The sequence below is a fragment of the Montipora capricornis genome, chromosome 10 (genome assembly GCF_036669925.1).
Source record: "Montipora capricornis isolate CH-2021 chromosome 10, ASM3666992v2, whole genome shotgun sequence".
NCBI classification, from domain to species: domain Eukaryota; kingdom Metazoa; phylum Cnidaria; class Anthozoa; order Scleractinia; family Acroporidae; genus Montipora; species Montipora capricornis.
This window is the reverse complement of record NC_090892.1, coordinates 22,330,905-22,346,050: the sequence shown is the minus strand read 5'-3', so window position 1 is coordinate 22,346,050 and position 15,146 is coordinate 22,330,905. Positions and strand designations below refer to the sequence as shown.

General features: G+C 41.5%; 1 protein-coding gene across 1 annotated transcript in view; it reads right to left on the bottom strand.

Annotated features, from left to right (window-relative positions):
* The window catches only part of LOC138022396 (mucin-like protein), a 52,390-nt gene that overhangs the window by 3,420 nt on the left and 33,824 nt on the right, over window positions 1–15,146 (bottom strand). Inside the window, exons 15-19 of the mRNA XM_068869523.1 lie at window positions 13,819–13,941; window positions 10,980–11,108; window positions 9,061–9,170; window positions 8,739–8,854; window positions 7,459–7,836 (exon numbers count right to left, since the gene is read on the bottom strand). Coding sequence (XP_068725624.1) covers window positions 7,459–7,836; window positions 8,739–8,854; window positions 9,061–9,170; window positions 10,980–11,108; window positions 13,819–13,941 — 856 coding nt within the window. The remainder of the gene's footprint in view (window positions 1–7,458; window positions 7,837–8,738; window positions 8,855–9,060; window positions 9,171–10,979; window positions 11,109–13,818; window positions 13,942–15,146) is intronic.

Sequence of the window (15,146 nt, the reverse complement as noted above, 5' to 3'; positions counted from 1 at the left end):
CCTGGTACGAACAGAGCAGCGGATGCCCGGCTTGTCATTCATGCTCCTGGCTTCTAAGAGCGGCAAGGCTCTGCCTTTCTTGATGTTAGGGTTTGTTACCCGAATGCAGAGTCTTATAGAGGCCTAACATAATCTACCGCCAGCATGAGATTGAGAAGAAGAGAATGTACGCCAGCAGGGTGCTAGAAGTCGAACACGGCTTCTTTACCCCGCTGGTATTTACTACATCACAGTAAACTGGCTAAACTTTAGTCAACCATGAAGGGTGAGGACTACAGCACTACAATGTCGTGGATTCGCGCCAAAGTCGCATTCGCCCTCCTGAAGTCTGCACTACTGTGCTTGAGAGGCTCACGTATGCGAAGAGCTCCGTTCAACATTACTGATAGTGACTTTGAAATCGATAAGGAATTAGCGAGACTTAAGGATTAGAGTGTTTATTATTGGCCGTCATGAAGGATTAGGATTAATGATTATTGACACATTGATTGTATTCTTATGATTTAAAAAAAATTAGTGTTGTATAGTTCTTCCAGTTCTTACTCTTTAATATTTCTGTAAATTATGTACATATTTTTCCGCTTTTAAAGTTTAAATAATAATCATACTACTACTACTACTACTACTACTACTACTACTACTACTACTACTACTACTACTACTACTACTACTACTACTACTAATCATGATAATAATAATAATGATAATGATGATGAGGCATAGCCCTCGTTGGCTGAGAAGTCGAGAAAACCGAAGATAAAATGGACAGAGCAAATGAATAAGGACATTCTGGAGGAATGAGGAAAGCGGAGGACTATAATACAGATGATAGGATGTGTTTGGTGACTAAAGTAGCAATAAAAAGAAAATCACACTTATGTTGATTAATGAAAGATAAAAAATACGTCGTTTAAAAACTCATATAATGTTCACAAAATTAACCAAAAGTATATAAAAGGGCATTTAAAACAATTTACATCACTTAGTATCTGCTACGAAATTGTTCAAATTAAAATCCTCTAAAGTGTCTTTGTTATATCTAAATGGTGTTCTTGATCCTCTCACACACGTTGTAGATCTTAAAATTTCAAAGCTTAAACGTGTTCTTAACCAAGTCATAGTGGATGCATATTCATCTCCGCTTTTAAGCATGAGTTTGTTTGCTAGATTCTTTAGGAAAAGTTGACTTTCCATACCCATACCTCCATTTGTGCCGAAAACCAGCGCCAGTAAATAAAGCAGAGGTAAGTCGATGACACGATGACACGATGAGCGATCACAGAAAGAGTTGATACACACAACAACACGAGGGCCGAATAAATGAGTCGCTACTGCCCCTGTCTATAACTAATGTACCGCTGACCGGTACTGGCGTGACTTCCTTTTCTTCTTCTCTTGAGCGTTACAAATGTGTAGCAAGCTAACCTAGAGCTACATGCTAATAACAAAACGGGAACGAATATAAAACTTGTAACGAAAACTATCAATGTTCTATGTGCTACTGTGTTTGGTAAGTTAGTTGGAGTCTAGAACAAAGTCATTGTAACGTGCTGGACGACGTCGCACACGTGTGGACCTGCGGGGCGGGGGACTGGCATCAGAGTCACTGCCAGGGGAGTCTATTACTGGGTCAGGATGGGTGTCCTCACGTGGCCCATGTCCACCAGCAGGAAGGTTGACACCACGAACTTGTTGAGTAGCAGGTGTCGAGATGGCACTCCGTACGACAGGTGGAGATGGTGGGGAATGCACTGGCTGTGCTGGAGTGGCTTCCTCGGATGATGAGTTTGCATCATCGTTGATTGGCTACGGACAGTAGTCTCCTACTTCGGATGGAACCCGATAGCAATCTGAGGTTTTCACGCGGTACGATGTGCTTCGAAGCTGAGAGCCGACAAATTTTCAGATGTTACAGAAAGATCCGGTTACTTCTACGACCAAGTAGCGTTCGCGTGCTCTAGTTTTGTTGCGATCGGAGAACAGGTAGACTAAGTCACCGACGGTGAAGTGCTCAGCTGGGCGGTTCTTGGTGACAGGGGCCTTAGCCTTCTCGCTGTGACGGTGGTTGGCAATACGCTGTTCGTGTTGTTGAACGGTGAGGTTTTGGTCGTGTAGTGGTATCTGCTGGTTTGAGAATTGATCTTGTTGTGTCCACATCTCTCTAGCAGAAAGGCCACGTGAGAGGATGCGTGTGTTAAGGGTGGCTGTCGCTACTGACAGGGTCACAGGAGACACAGGACCGCCTAGTGGGTCGAGTCGGAGTAACTCGTTTTCAACCTCTTGAACCTCTTGAGCCGGATACGTGTCGTACAGAGGCCTGGTATCGGCTCACGATAGATAGGAACGTCGACATGCGGGGGCTCGCGGAAAACTCTCCTCGACAAAGTTTTTCATATGCCTGGACGCATGGTTTGCTGTCGGTCAGTATGCAGGCCTTGTGATAAGACTGTATGATGTAAGGGCTGAAGTGCTTGGTGGCAACGGCGATGGCTAAAGCTTCCACCTCACATGGTAGCCACGCTGTCTGTGAGCCGCGTAGTTCGGCGCTGAGAAATCCAGCCAAGTGTAGTTTGCCGTCACGGGTGACATATAGGGTGGCGCCCATTCCAGGTTTCCGGACGGCACCGTCACAGAAAGAGTTGATACACACAAGAACACGAGGGCCGAATGAATGAGTCGCTACTGCCCCTGTCTATAACTAATGTACCGCTGACCGGTACTGGCGCAGGGATGAGAGGATGACCATCTAAACATCTAAGACTCTTTGATGGTATTTCCCTTTCTTTTCCATTTCTTGTTCCTTAATGATGGTAAGGGTGCTCTTCCTCTGGTTGCTGCAGGAGTTATCGTGCGTCACTCGTACTTCAAAAAATGCCGTTACTCCTCGTGTCCAGATACCTCCAGCCTTGATGTCTAGCCTTGCATCGGGGCTTGTGTTAGAAGACCTCAGATCAAAATGTTCATTGTCAAGTGGAATCAGGCGAGGCTGTGCTTCAACGTTATTGCATACTTGAGTAAGTTAAGTAGTCAAAAGGTCCTGTACATCGTCGTGTCTTTGGGCTACGAAACCACCTTTTTGACACGACAGCGCATGATTTACTGAAAAGCAGATCCACAAGTACAGCTACTTGGAAGGCCCTCGAAAGGTAAATTATAGCGCATACGCAGCGAATCCCTGAATTCCTGTTTGTTTAAATCTGGTCCCTGTTCTTGAAGAGGCAATGAAGTTAGCCATGAGCTAGCTCCCTTATCCCTTGCTTGATTCACATATAGTAGTAGGTCAGAAGGTAGTCCATCATCCATGCGAACAATTTTAGACTCCAGACTAGCTGTTTTCAGCGACTGTCGTTGTTTCTTGAAGTCTTTTGATGACTCAGGTTCGCGTGCAAAATGTATGAACTTGTAACCCTTTGCATAAGCAATGCAGGCGGGGTGTGGGTGGCTTTTTGCGATTTCCGTGAGTTGGATAAGCTTTTCTTTTCATTTAGAATTTTTTTAGTTGCAGTACTGGTCTTTATAGTTCTTTGACCAAATGATGGCACCTAGATGGCGTTTACGTTCCGTTGATATATTCGCCTCGCCTCCACATATGTTTTTTCTATTGGCGAAACACGCTCCATTAAAGGGGCTAGGTCACGCTATTTTAGGTAATTTTGTTTAATTTTGTTAATTATGAGCTCTAAACGTCAAATTTGCAGAGCAAGAGTCTTTCATTTGCAAAATCACGGCCACATAACAACTGAGAATGATTTTCCAGCTTTGTAAATGACATTTTGATATAGACTGACATGAATTTGAAAAGGGTGGACCGACGTTTTTCAAATTTACCCAAATTCAATCCATTTCAATCCTCTCCAGTTTTGTCCACCCATGTCCCTTCTTGGCTTCCCTGTGTTTTGTTAGAGTTCTTCTATAGTTTTGAACAGTTGTTTTGATATTTTAGTTAATTCTATGACCATTCGATCAGTTCTGAAATTGCCTAAAATTGCGTGATCTAGCCCCTTTAATTCCCACATAACTTGCAAAACTAAAAACCTTATCTACATGATTCAATGTAACGGGTGCAATCTACAGTACCTAGGAGAAACTAAACGACTCTTAAAAGTCCGTTTAAATGAACACCGCCGCACTTTAGATAACGCTAACACCAAATCCAAACCTACTACAGTCGCAGAACATTTCCTCTCCTCTCCCCATAACATCTCTAAGGACATACAATTAATTCCTATCGAAAAAATATTTTCCAACAGAGACTCGATCCGTAAGGCCAGGGAAGCTTTTTTAATTTCAAAAGGCAGGACAATTGATCCCAACGGTCTTAATATCCGCGAAGAAACGTATTAGATTTCAGTTTTTTATTTAGAGTCACTTCCGTTATTTTTCCGTTACTCTTAGTATTTGAATTCAAATTTGTTGTAACTGCCATGTTTTATCAGTATTACGTCAACATCCATTTATTATAAATATGTACATAGAAGCAATCCAATGTAAACTCTCATTGTACCTGAAGAAGGCTGGTTTGGCCAGCCGAAATATAGTACACCACTAAAATCAAATCTACGTTGTATCGGCTCTTGCTGAAAATATTTAATTACGCCGATCAGATCAAGCCACTGTCCACGGTTGCTTGCTTCAAAACTCTGGAATTTACCAGAGGGTATGCTGAAAATGTTCCTTCTAAAACGAGCCATTTGATTGTAGATGTCATTGATGTTATTGTGTAATTCTTTATAGCTGATATTTCCCCACAATTTTTCATTTATTTGAGAAGGAAATACGTCAAAATCTGGTAGGTTACGTTGAATTTTCGATTGAGCACTTTCTTTCATTCCTGTGTAGTTTTTTCCCAGATGCAATGCATTTTTCAATGACTCGGTTGCCAAGGGTATTCAATCAAATGTTCCTTTATAAAATGTTCCCCCTGTTACAATTCCACATCACAATCAATTGAAAAAGATTAAACTTTCATTTCAAGCCTCCAACAACGCAATAGCAGCCCGCGAGCGACCTCAGGCGGCAGTTTGTTGACTCCATCGAAATAATAATAATAATAATAATAATAATAATAATAATAATAATAATAATAATAATAATAATAATAATAATAATAATAATAATAATATCCTACGAGAGCAAAATTAATTTTCAAAGCTTGAAGGATTGTGAAATAAAGTTATGAGCAAATGGGTCCTCTGAACGCATGGTACAGACAGTAAAGAACATACTAACGAAGTGTGACGAAGAAGGAGGATATCCCTAGGGACCTAGCACTGTTATCATACAGAGCCACACCCGTTCACCACCACCTGAAATCACCGGCAGAGCTACAGACCAATAGCAGGTTCAGAACACTGTTACTAATGTCCAACCGTGCAAGCCTTACACCTGATTCGGGGGAAGTTAAGGAGCAGTTGACGAGACAGCAGGACCGCTATGGTTAATATTATAACCAGAAAGCAGGCCCAACCGTCGAACCACTCCACCAGCCCAGCCCGTACGGATGCTTGACAACCATACCAAGACCTGGAAACAAGGAACCGTCCAGAGAGCAGCCTATGAAACTCGATCGTACATTGTCAAAAACACCACCACAGACGGTGTATACCAACGCACAAGGTCGTACCTCAGGCCAGACACAGCAAGTTCCTGTGCACACAGTCCACACCAGTCCAAGTACCCAGCATCATCATCCAGGGACATGGAGCCACCCACAAGTGCAGACGATCAACCACCAGGAGACAGCCCAGAGCCCAGATCCTCTGCAAGGATCGAGCGGTACCCAGAGACAAGTGGCGGGTACAGGACCAGATTCGGGCGGACAGTGAAACCACCAGATAAACTGAACATTTAAAGGAGCGCTATTGTTTCGCGTTATAAAGTTAAGTTCGGTCGAACTGAACATTTGAAAAGCGTTATTGTTCCTCGTTACAGCTAAGTCCTATAACAAAGGCATGTTACAGTTTTTATATGAACACTGATTCAGTATCAGCTCATTGACGATCTCTATTACCTTCTGCATTGTTGAAAAGAGGGGAATGTCACAGTATAGGTCACGCCTTACGTGTATATTAAGCTAAGTAGTCGGCTCCACGTGTAGCGGCCATGTTGAAGTTGTAATAAATGTGAAAGAAAGTAAAACGGAGCTAATGATGCACTTGTCGACTGCAAGCACCTTATAAACACCAATGTCACGAAGGCAAAGTCGCCATTTGGAAGTGGATCAGGGCGAGAAGCCGGCCTCTACCCATCCCACCCTCAACAATTCCAAGTTGAAGTCTTTGTCTCTGTCACTTTCATAATCAAAGATCCAGGATGGCGGCATGAAATATGCTTGCTTAAGCTTTCCAGGCTACACAAGTGGCTTTGTCCGATTGGCTAGCTGAACGCAAGCCAATCGAAAACGAAGAAATGTTTTCATTCAAATAACAATTGTGATTGTTGGCTCGATATGTACTGTGTAAATGAAGCGAAGGAAATTGAGGATTCTCCTGAATTCAAAGTCGTAAGAATACCGGAGGGTGTAATTTGCAGGTTGCAGGTCAGAATTCCACTTAAATATTTCCTGAAGAATCAGCGAGGTCCATTTTCGTGTGTAATGCGATCGACCCCGTGCCGGGTCGCAACAAGGTGAGAGTTAATCATTAATTCACTACTACCAATAAACCTATAGTATATTTTTTGCGCTGTCGAGTTGTGTAAGTGTGAAAAAACACAACAATATAAATACTGCCAAAGAGCCCTCGTTCACGATGTCCGCCATCTTTGCGCGCCAAGGTATTGCTGGGAAAACAGTAAAGTTCATGCTGTCACTTAGAAAAATTAAGGGCTTCGCTGTCGGTTCATGTGCGATCATGGAAGTTCGCTGAAAGTGGCAAAACTGTTTTGTACTCAGCGTTGTGTTAATTTGTTTAGGTTTTCTGAGCGCTAGTATTTACGAACCACAAATACGTTGACTATTGAGTCCCTGCCAGGGGTTTTGGTGAACAAAGGAACATGGATAATTTGACCAGGTGAACAGGGGAACAGGGGAACAATGACAAAATATCTTAGGGAACAAGTTGGAACATAAACAATTTTAGCGATAAAAATGCTGTGAACAAGTTTGAAAGTAATTTGGGGAACAAGGGTACACAAGCAAATATTTAAAGGGAACAAAGGGACAAAGATCCCAGCCCTTCCCCTGGGAGGACTCACTATTGCCTTTCCTATGTTCAACTTTCAACGTGCTCCGACCAGGGTGTCCACTGCATTACAGACAAACATGGACCTCGCTGAACAGTAAGTCAACTTTTAAAATGAATTGAGACTATATCAACAGCACTTGAGGAAATCTTTACGTGAGATTCTAACCTGCAACCTGTGACCTGAAACCTGCGACCTACAACTAGCCCGTAACCTGCAACCTGCAAATTACACCCTCCGTAAGAAAACAAAATTTAGTGAATGAAGGTAACTCACCGCCAAACGTAGATGGCAGTGAAAACTAGGAAAAGCAATGAAGCCCCTGCAACAGAAATACCAATCGCAATAAAGATGATACTGTCACGGTTGTTGATTCTGTATTCCTGTACTTTTGTTGTCGGCAATGGCGTTGTTGGTATAAATGTAGCTTTGACACTGGTAATGTTCACTCCAATAGCATTTTCAAGTTCTGACTTGTAGGATACAACAATTTGAAGTAATGTGTTGCTTGGTAATACAGAGGTATTACCGATGAAGAGTCCCGCGGGCTGCTGGACGTAGAATGCGACTTGAAGAGAACCAGAAACGTTGCTAGGATAACCAGGAAGGAGGTGGACTTGATCAGGCTCATACAGATCGAAAATGGCTTCACGCCTAATGGCAGAAAAAAGAAGTAAATAAGCCTAATAACTTTCTCAATTTGTTATTTATTTTTCCTCTTCGTCCATTCATCCATTCAACACACAAATCAGTCATAAAACCAGCTGGCCAACCAAAACCCAGTCGGTCGGTCGGTCGCTTAATAGGCCATTTCCGAGTTGCTGTTTGTCTCGGTTTCGAATTGAGTCTTGGTGCTCAACTATTGAAATGGAAATTAGTTTGATTTGCATGGGATTAAGCAACTCATTTCTATTTGAATGGTTGAGCACCAGGATTCGCTTTGAAAGTGAGGCATGCAGTAACTCGGAAATGGGCTATTGATTAACCAATCATTCATGACGGAAGAGGAAATATGTTGTTTAAGAATCAAGGAAGGATGCGCCACCACACTGGCCATCAAGTACGAAAACAATCCAAATTTTATAATTGTTTTCCTCATTTCTCGAAACGATGGAAGCCACAAAGGTCTCTTCGATAAAAGAGGGGGTGCAATCAGTTCCCCACAGTAGAGGCCCTTATGAAGATGTTGAGCAATTTTTGGATGTTGCAGGAAGCAGAAGATATGTACCTCCTACTGCCCAAGTTCGAGATTCGTACTGTAAGTTACAACTTCTTTTATTGAAAAAACTCTCGTTCCGTCCTTATTTGCTCTGTTCTAAACCGGTCAAACTGGGACACTGCAGTGTCTCTTCGTCTCATATTTTGTGCTTTCTCTTGACCAAATATGGTAAAGTGGCGTAACGGTGGAATAATAAAATGAGATACAATGAAAAATATTAAACACTGAACTAACACGCATTTTCTCAGCTCGTATTGAAAGGGTGCACATCAAAGCATGCGAGGAATCCAACGATGACGACAACGAAGACGACAAGGATGATGAAAAAAAAACATACCTCTTTCGTCTTTGGTCTTTAAGTGCACATTCGGCTCTATTTCTTTCACAGTAGGCGGACGTAACAGACGCCATGGTATCTTTAAAAGACTTGTCGGTGTTGAAGTCCCATTTAAACTGATCAAAGAAAGGAAAATCCAAATTCACAGATTTAGTCACAATGTGATTGGGGTCGGAACTCGTGGTGAACTGGGAGTTTCGTGAGAGAGAGAGTTTTTGGAAAAGTAACACTCACCGTCTCCGGCATTTTGCTATTTAGGCAAAGAGAGGAACCTCATCCAAACGCAACGATAAGATGTTACAGAGTGGCTTTATTTACTTACGTCGTCATCTGCTGTAAGCGACATCTCTACTGCCTGCTCTTGCTCTCGTATTGAAGGCTCCCGTGGTGGGATTAGCGTAGGAACTGGAGCTGTTTGATTTTTAGCCAGACCTATTGACAAAAGTAATGTGCTTTCCTTAACAATAAGACTTTCACTGCGAGGAAAAAGAAACAACCGGACCTACAAACGCAAACCGGCAGTGTCATTGTTACTTTAACATTTAAGTTATGAAAAGCTTGCAGTATTTACTGAACACGACAGGACAAATGAAGATCCACCTGTTAATTTTGCCCCCACTAGATCTAGTTTTCGAGTGATTATTGACTATTTTTGACATCATTTTTACATGGCTCAGCTCTTGACCAAAAGACATATTAAACGTATAAGTGAGGGTTTCATGTAGTGTTCAAATATTATAAGCTATTTTGCGAACAAAGTAAGTTTAACGCTTGTGTCATCTTTTGATCCAAAGAAATGCCCGATAAAGGACCGGTCATTATTTATGTAGAGGGGGAAGGGAGAAAAAAAGGAAGGGAGGGGGGAGGGGTCAAGGCTATTTCAAATTGGCCAGAGGGGGGCTAAACGTTTTTATACAGAAGTTTGGGGGGGGGGGGGTGGGTCAAGAGTTTGAGGCATATTTTAAGAGGGGTCCATCGGCCAAAGTGGGTAAAACAGTTCAATAGTAGAGTGAAAATAATATATGTGAAACAATAATGCTAAATCGTACAATTCTATGCTAATTATATCGTTTTCTTTTGCTTAATCACCACTATTTTGTATAGCTTAGTGATTTGTATTTTACAAAAATTCTGTTTGCACTCTAAACTCCATCGTTATCTCAAATTTCAGTCAATAAAGAATCCAGACCTATAGGAGGTATGAGGTAAGGGAGGGGGAGGACTGGGGAGTTATCACGTAAATATTGAATAACGAAGGGGGGGGGGGGGGGTCGCTTGCTATTTACATGGCCTGCAGGGGACAGGGGAGGAGGGGCTTGACAGAAATTTGGATCTTTATAACATATTTTTCCCTTCCCCCCTCTACGTAGACAATGACCGGTTCCTAAATGTGATTCTTTTGGCCTGGCACATTTGAATTTTTTCCTGAGGCCTAAGACAGTAAGATCCATGTTGGTATCCCAAATGAATGCTCCGGCTATTGAAATTTTCGATGCAAATACACTGTAATTGATTTAAAATAAAAATAAATATGGCTGATAAAAAGAGTCAAAGGGTCTATAGCTTAAGAAAGGCACAGACAAATTTACCGGTCTAGTCTCAGAGATGCTTCACGATTGTAGAGAATATGTCATATTGGCAGTTTGCACTTTATGTCACAATACTCATGATGGTTTCCAGATCAATACAGTTTAAATACCCTTTGGATATTGGACTCTGTTAATATGTTATTCATAAGTTATTAGTACCGTAAGACCATTTTGCATGAGTATAGCCGTTTGATCACGTGGTTGCAATTAAGGAATAGTGTTAGCAGAGGAAATCGCGATAAACTTGTTATCATGGTATTGATGTAACGGCACCCGAGTGCCTTAGGCTTTTTGGCGTTGCGTTACTCTCTGACAAATGTCAACCTTGCCAGGAATGTCGGGCATGCGCCTAAGATCCTTAAGAGAGAACTACGCAGTGTGAGATTTTGAGCTCGAAAAGTCGTAAGTTTTGTTGCATTTGTATTGTCTTTTTCTTTCCACGCGTTCGGTTATTTACTAGATACCTGTATATGTGTGTATTTCAGTTTTGACACTAAAGAACAACTTGTTCAAGCAATGGGTCTGTCTTTCCTCCTTTGGTCTTCTCATACCTCAAATGGGCGAATTTAACCGGATTAACTCAGTTTCTGTGTGTTTTACCCTTTTTGTAATTTCGTAAAGAAAGAGTTTTAAAACTACTTTTACAATTTACCTCTGCATTTTCCGTCAATGAAGTATAGGTTATTATCACATTCGCATTTATAAGATCCTCGTGTGTTGACGCACTTGTGGAACTCGTCTGTGCAATTGAACAAGTCTTCATCTATACACTCGTTAATATCTGAAGAGTAATTAAAAGCATTTATAGTGTTAAAGAATTTAGACCTTGGTTTTCACCAGAGAGCAAACATGAATTTGGTAGGGGGCTAGTCTTGAATATTGTCTACCTCAGGAAATCTTGGTTCTCAACTCCGTCCCGGGAACTCTTCATTTACTTTGGGCTGAGACCAGCCGAAGTCTCACCGAAAAGTCCTGGAAACGAGGTTGTGCGAGCATATTTCCGGTCTCAACACGTTTTCGTTTTGAAGGCTATCCTTATTCTTCTGCTATAACGATGGCAAAAACGAAGACAGAGTAATCAAGCAGGCCTTTACTTTTTTGCTGTACTCTATGGAACAATTTGATGGACAGTTCTTTCATTTCTTGGTTTGTCATTGACAGTAGCTGTAGTTTAAAGACGAGATAAAAAAATATCATTTGTTTTTGCGTTTAAATTATTTTCCCCGTCCTTTATGAAGTAAGCGAAAAATTAACAATTTTCATAAATACAGGGCCCAAAAGATGGATACACTCAAACAGTAGTCGAGACGGAATTGGGTCAAGCTCACAAGATGTTGCATTCGTTTGGCCACCTCGTTCGACACTTTCAACATCGTCCAAGAATGTTGGATTCAACAATGTTGGATCCGTTTGGCCAGGCCTTTAGCAGAGGTTAACATGTACATGGTGCAATTCAATCGTTGCCATAACCAATACATTGGAGAAACCAAACGAAGACTCAAAGACCTAACACCGCAGACCAGTCGACAAACCTACCAACGTCTCCAAGCCTATCACAGTTTCAAAACAATTCCTCACCAATCATCACATCGGCACAGACATTTCAGTTTCAGTACGCAAAACAAGAGAAGCATGCATACCCCATAAACACAGCTAACACTCTTGAACCTTTAGGTCTTACTAAGAAAGATGAAATCAAATCCGTCCTTTCTCTGTACATTTCTTTACCGTTATGACATTTCAGCTTTTATTGCTCCTATTATCATTATTGCACCGTGTCCGTTAAATCCGTTAAATTCCTTATCTTAAGTGTTGCATTGTATCACACGCCATATCACTATTCACATTTTAACGTCTCTGTAAACCGTAGTCATGACTTGTAACTGAAACCCTGATGAACAAAGGCGGTGCCTTTCAAAATGCTGGTTTAATATAACACCTACCATGCGGATAGGGAGGCGGCATGGGTCAGTAGTTAGGACATTGCATGCGGTTGCTCTGGGTTCAAATCCCGTCCTAACCACAGGTTTGAATTTTGTTTCCGATTGCCCCGGATTCAACTCCATCACGCTTTGTAAATAGCCAACTGGTTGCCTCCTGCCAGTTGGGGTTTTTAAAGTGCTACTAGAGGGTGTGAATGGGGTTAACCGACTAGTGACAAAGGTCTAAAAAATATTACTGACTACCGACAAAACGAGGAAAAATTACCGACTAGCGACAAAAAAATTCACTGGAATTTACCGACAACCGACAAAGGTCGAAAATTTTAACCGACAACCGACAAAGTAATGAAATTTTAACCGACAACCGACATGTGGACCCCCCATTCAGACCCTCCTACTATGATAAAAAAACTAATTCCTTTTTTCTTCAGATTTTAAAAGTGTGATCATTTAACGCTTGACTGGTAAAATTTTGAGCCTTGATTTTTATCCAAAGGCTGTTTACTTGAGTATACGTTTTGGATTTCACGGTCCGTCATTACTCACGTTCCAAACTGACCGATTGGACCTCAGATGGTTGGATCTAAGGAAAAGTGACGTCATTGACTCACTAGCTTAAAATTCATCGTGTAAACGCAGCTTGTGGGAGGCTCGGTGGCCTCATAGTTAGTGCGCTCGACTCCCGATCGAGTGGTCCGGGGTCGAGTCCTGACCAGGGACATTGTGTTGTGTTCTTGGGCAAGACACTTTACTCTCACGGTGCCTCTCTCCACCCAGGTGTATAAATGGGTATCGGCGAATCTAATGCTGGGGGTAACCCTGTGACGGACTGGCATCCCATCCAGGGGGGAGTAGAAATACTCCTTGTCGCTTCATGCTACAGAAACCGGAGATAAGCGCCGGCCTGGTGGGCCTTCTAGGCTCGTGGCAGACTTACCTTACCTACCTAAACGCAGCTTATTCTATATGTAAAACACGAGTTTAAGAGTCTGAAAGCCCGAAACTCCCGTGTTGTATATTAATTCAGCTGCGCACACACGCATTGCATTCTTAAACTAGTGAGTCTTTGACGTCATTTTCTCCTCGATCCAGCTCTTTCAAGATTTTAAAGTTAGTAATGACGGACCACCAAAGAGGACAATTCCAGTTAAAATAAACAGGTATCTTCTTTAAACCAAGGCTTAAAACTTGGTCACTTACTGTTTAGTTAACATAGCTTTGAAATCTAAATAAAAATAAGAATTGGTTTTTTGGTCATAGTAGCTCTTTAATTGTTTCTGTCAGATTATTAAAAGTGGGGTGCCTGTAAACTAGGTTGTTAGGTAATTGCACTTCCACTATAAACAAAGCATTTACATTTACGTAACTATTCCTTAACAATAAATCAGCCTTGCTCTTTTTTGCCTTTTTAGCCAGGGATTAAAATGCGTCCGATTTCCAAGTATATTGGATTGAGATAACTGACATTTTCCCTTCGGCTGCATGTTTCTCTTTTTTGTTTTCAGCGAGTATGTATAATGATAACAAGAATGAAAAGAAACGGAATACCTTGGCATTTTAAAGCATCTCGGCTCAATTTAAACCCCTTTTGACATGCACAATTGTAACTTCCTGGGGTGTTTGTACAAATCTGATCACAACCATCGGTACCTCTTGCACACTCATCGATGTCTGAAATAAAGAAGTTAGAAAAAGTACGTGAACCGATGACGTTCTAAAAAATTCATGTGACATTACGTTACTGAATGCAGTTGTGATTGTAGGATGCGTTCGATTGGAAATCCGGATTTAGATCATAAATTCTAGATCTTGGGATTTGTAATCGAAGTCAAAATCTGAAAAGGGATTTTGCCGTGGATTTCACTAATTGAAATCCTTCCTGGCGTGAATTTCCTATTTGTGAAATTTGCGAAAAAACTCGTTTTCAGATTTTGTGTTCGACTGAAATACGAACATCCAGATTTTAAGATCTAAATCCGGATTTCCCAATCGAACGCACCCGTAGTTACCCAAACACCTTACATGTCCAAACGAGCCTTAACCATAAAATAACTGCTTTTTTGTAAGACTGGGAATACTCATTACCAGTTATTGGAAGAAAACACTCGTTTGGCTTGTTTACATTTGATTTATTGCTGAGTGTCATGACGTATGTCGAATAACGATGCAGACGTACTTGACTTTCGGTAGTACAGGTACAACATGAGGGTTGCTTTGGGAAGAGCAGCCAAACTTGTAAATTGTTGCACACAACCGAATCCTGTTATAGAACAATTAACGGAGTTAACTTTTCAAAACGAACATTTTTAGATGAAAACCAGGTGGCGCGTCGTTTCCAAAACAATTGTAATTCCAGGCCTGAGGCTGAATTTCGAGGACTACTTAAATTCTCGTTCATTCATAAGAAAGGAGCTCATAAGTGAAAGCAAAAAGTTAGGGTTCTTCGATTCATATTTCACGCATAAAATTTTTCCACCTTACTGATGTTTAGCTGCTACATTTAGACATCACCACCTTGAGCGACCGTCCACTGTCTGTCGCGCTGGAATTCATACGAAACACAAGCGAATACATTGCGCCTTGATTAACTAAAATGAGCATACTTGGTAGTACGGCCATTTGAAATATAGATGGTCTCATGGATGGATTACAAGTTGTGCTTTGCTCTTCACGAGCACCTGCCTCAGTGCATCAGTTATATGAAATACCAGTGACCCTATTTGGCCCCTGAAATATGTGAATTTCATTTCAATTAATTTTGATGAAAAAGAATGAAAACTGTGTTTCCGGAGACGTCTGCTGAGGCGATGAGTTCATACGACTTCATGTAGTTGCAGACGTTGAGCCGGAAACCGACTTCTGTATTACAAATCCTG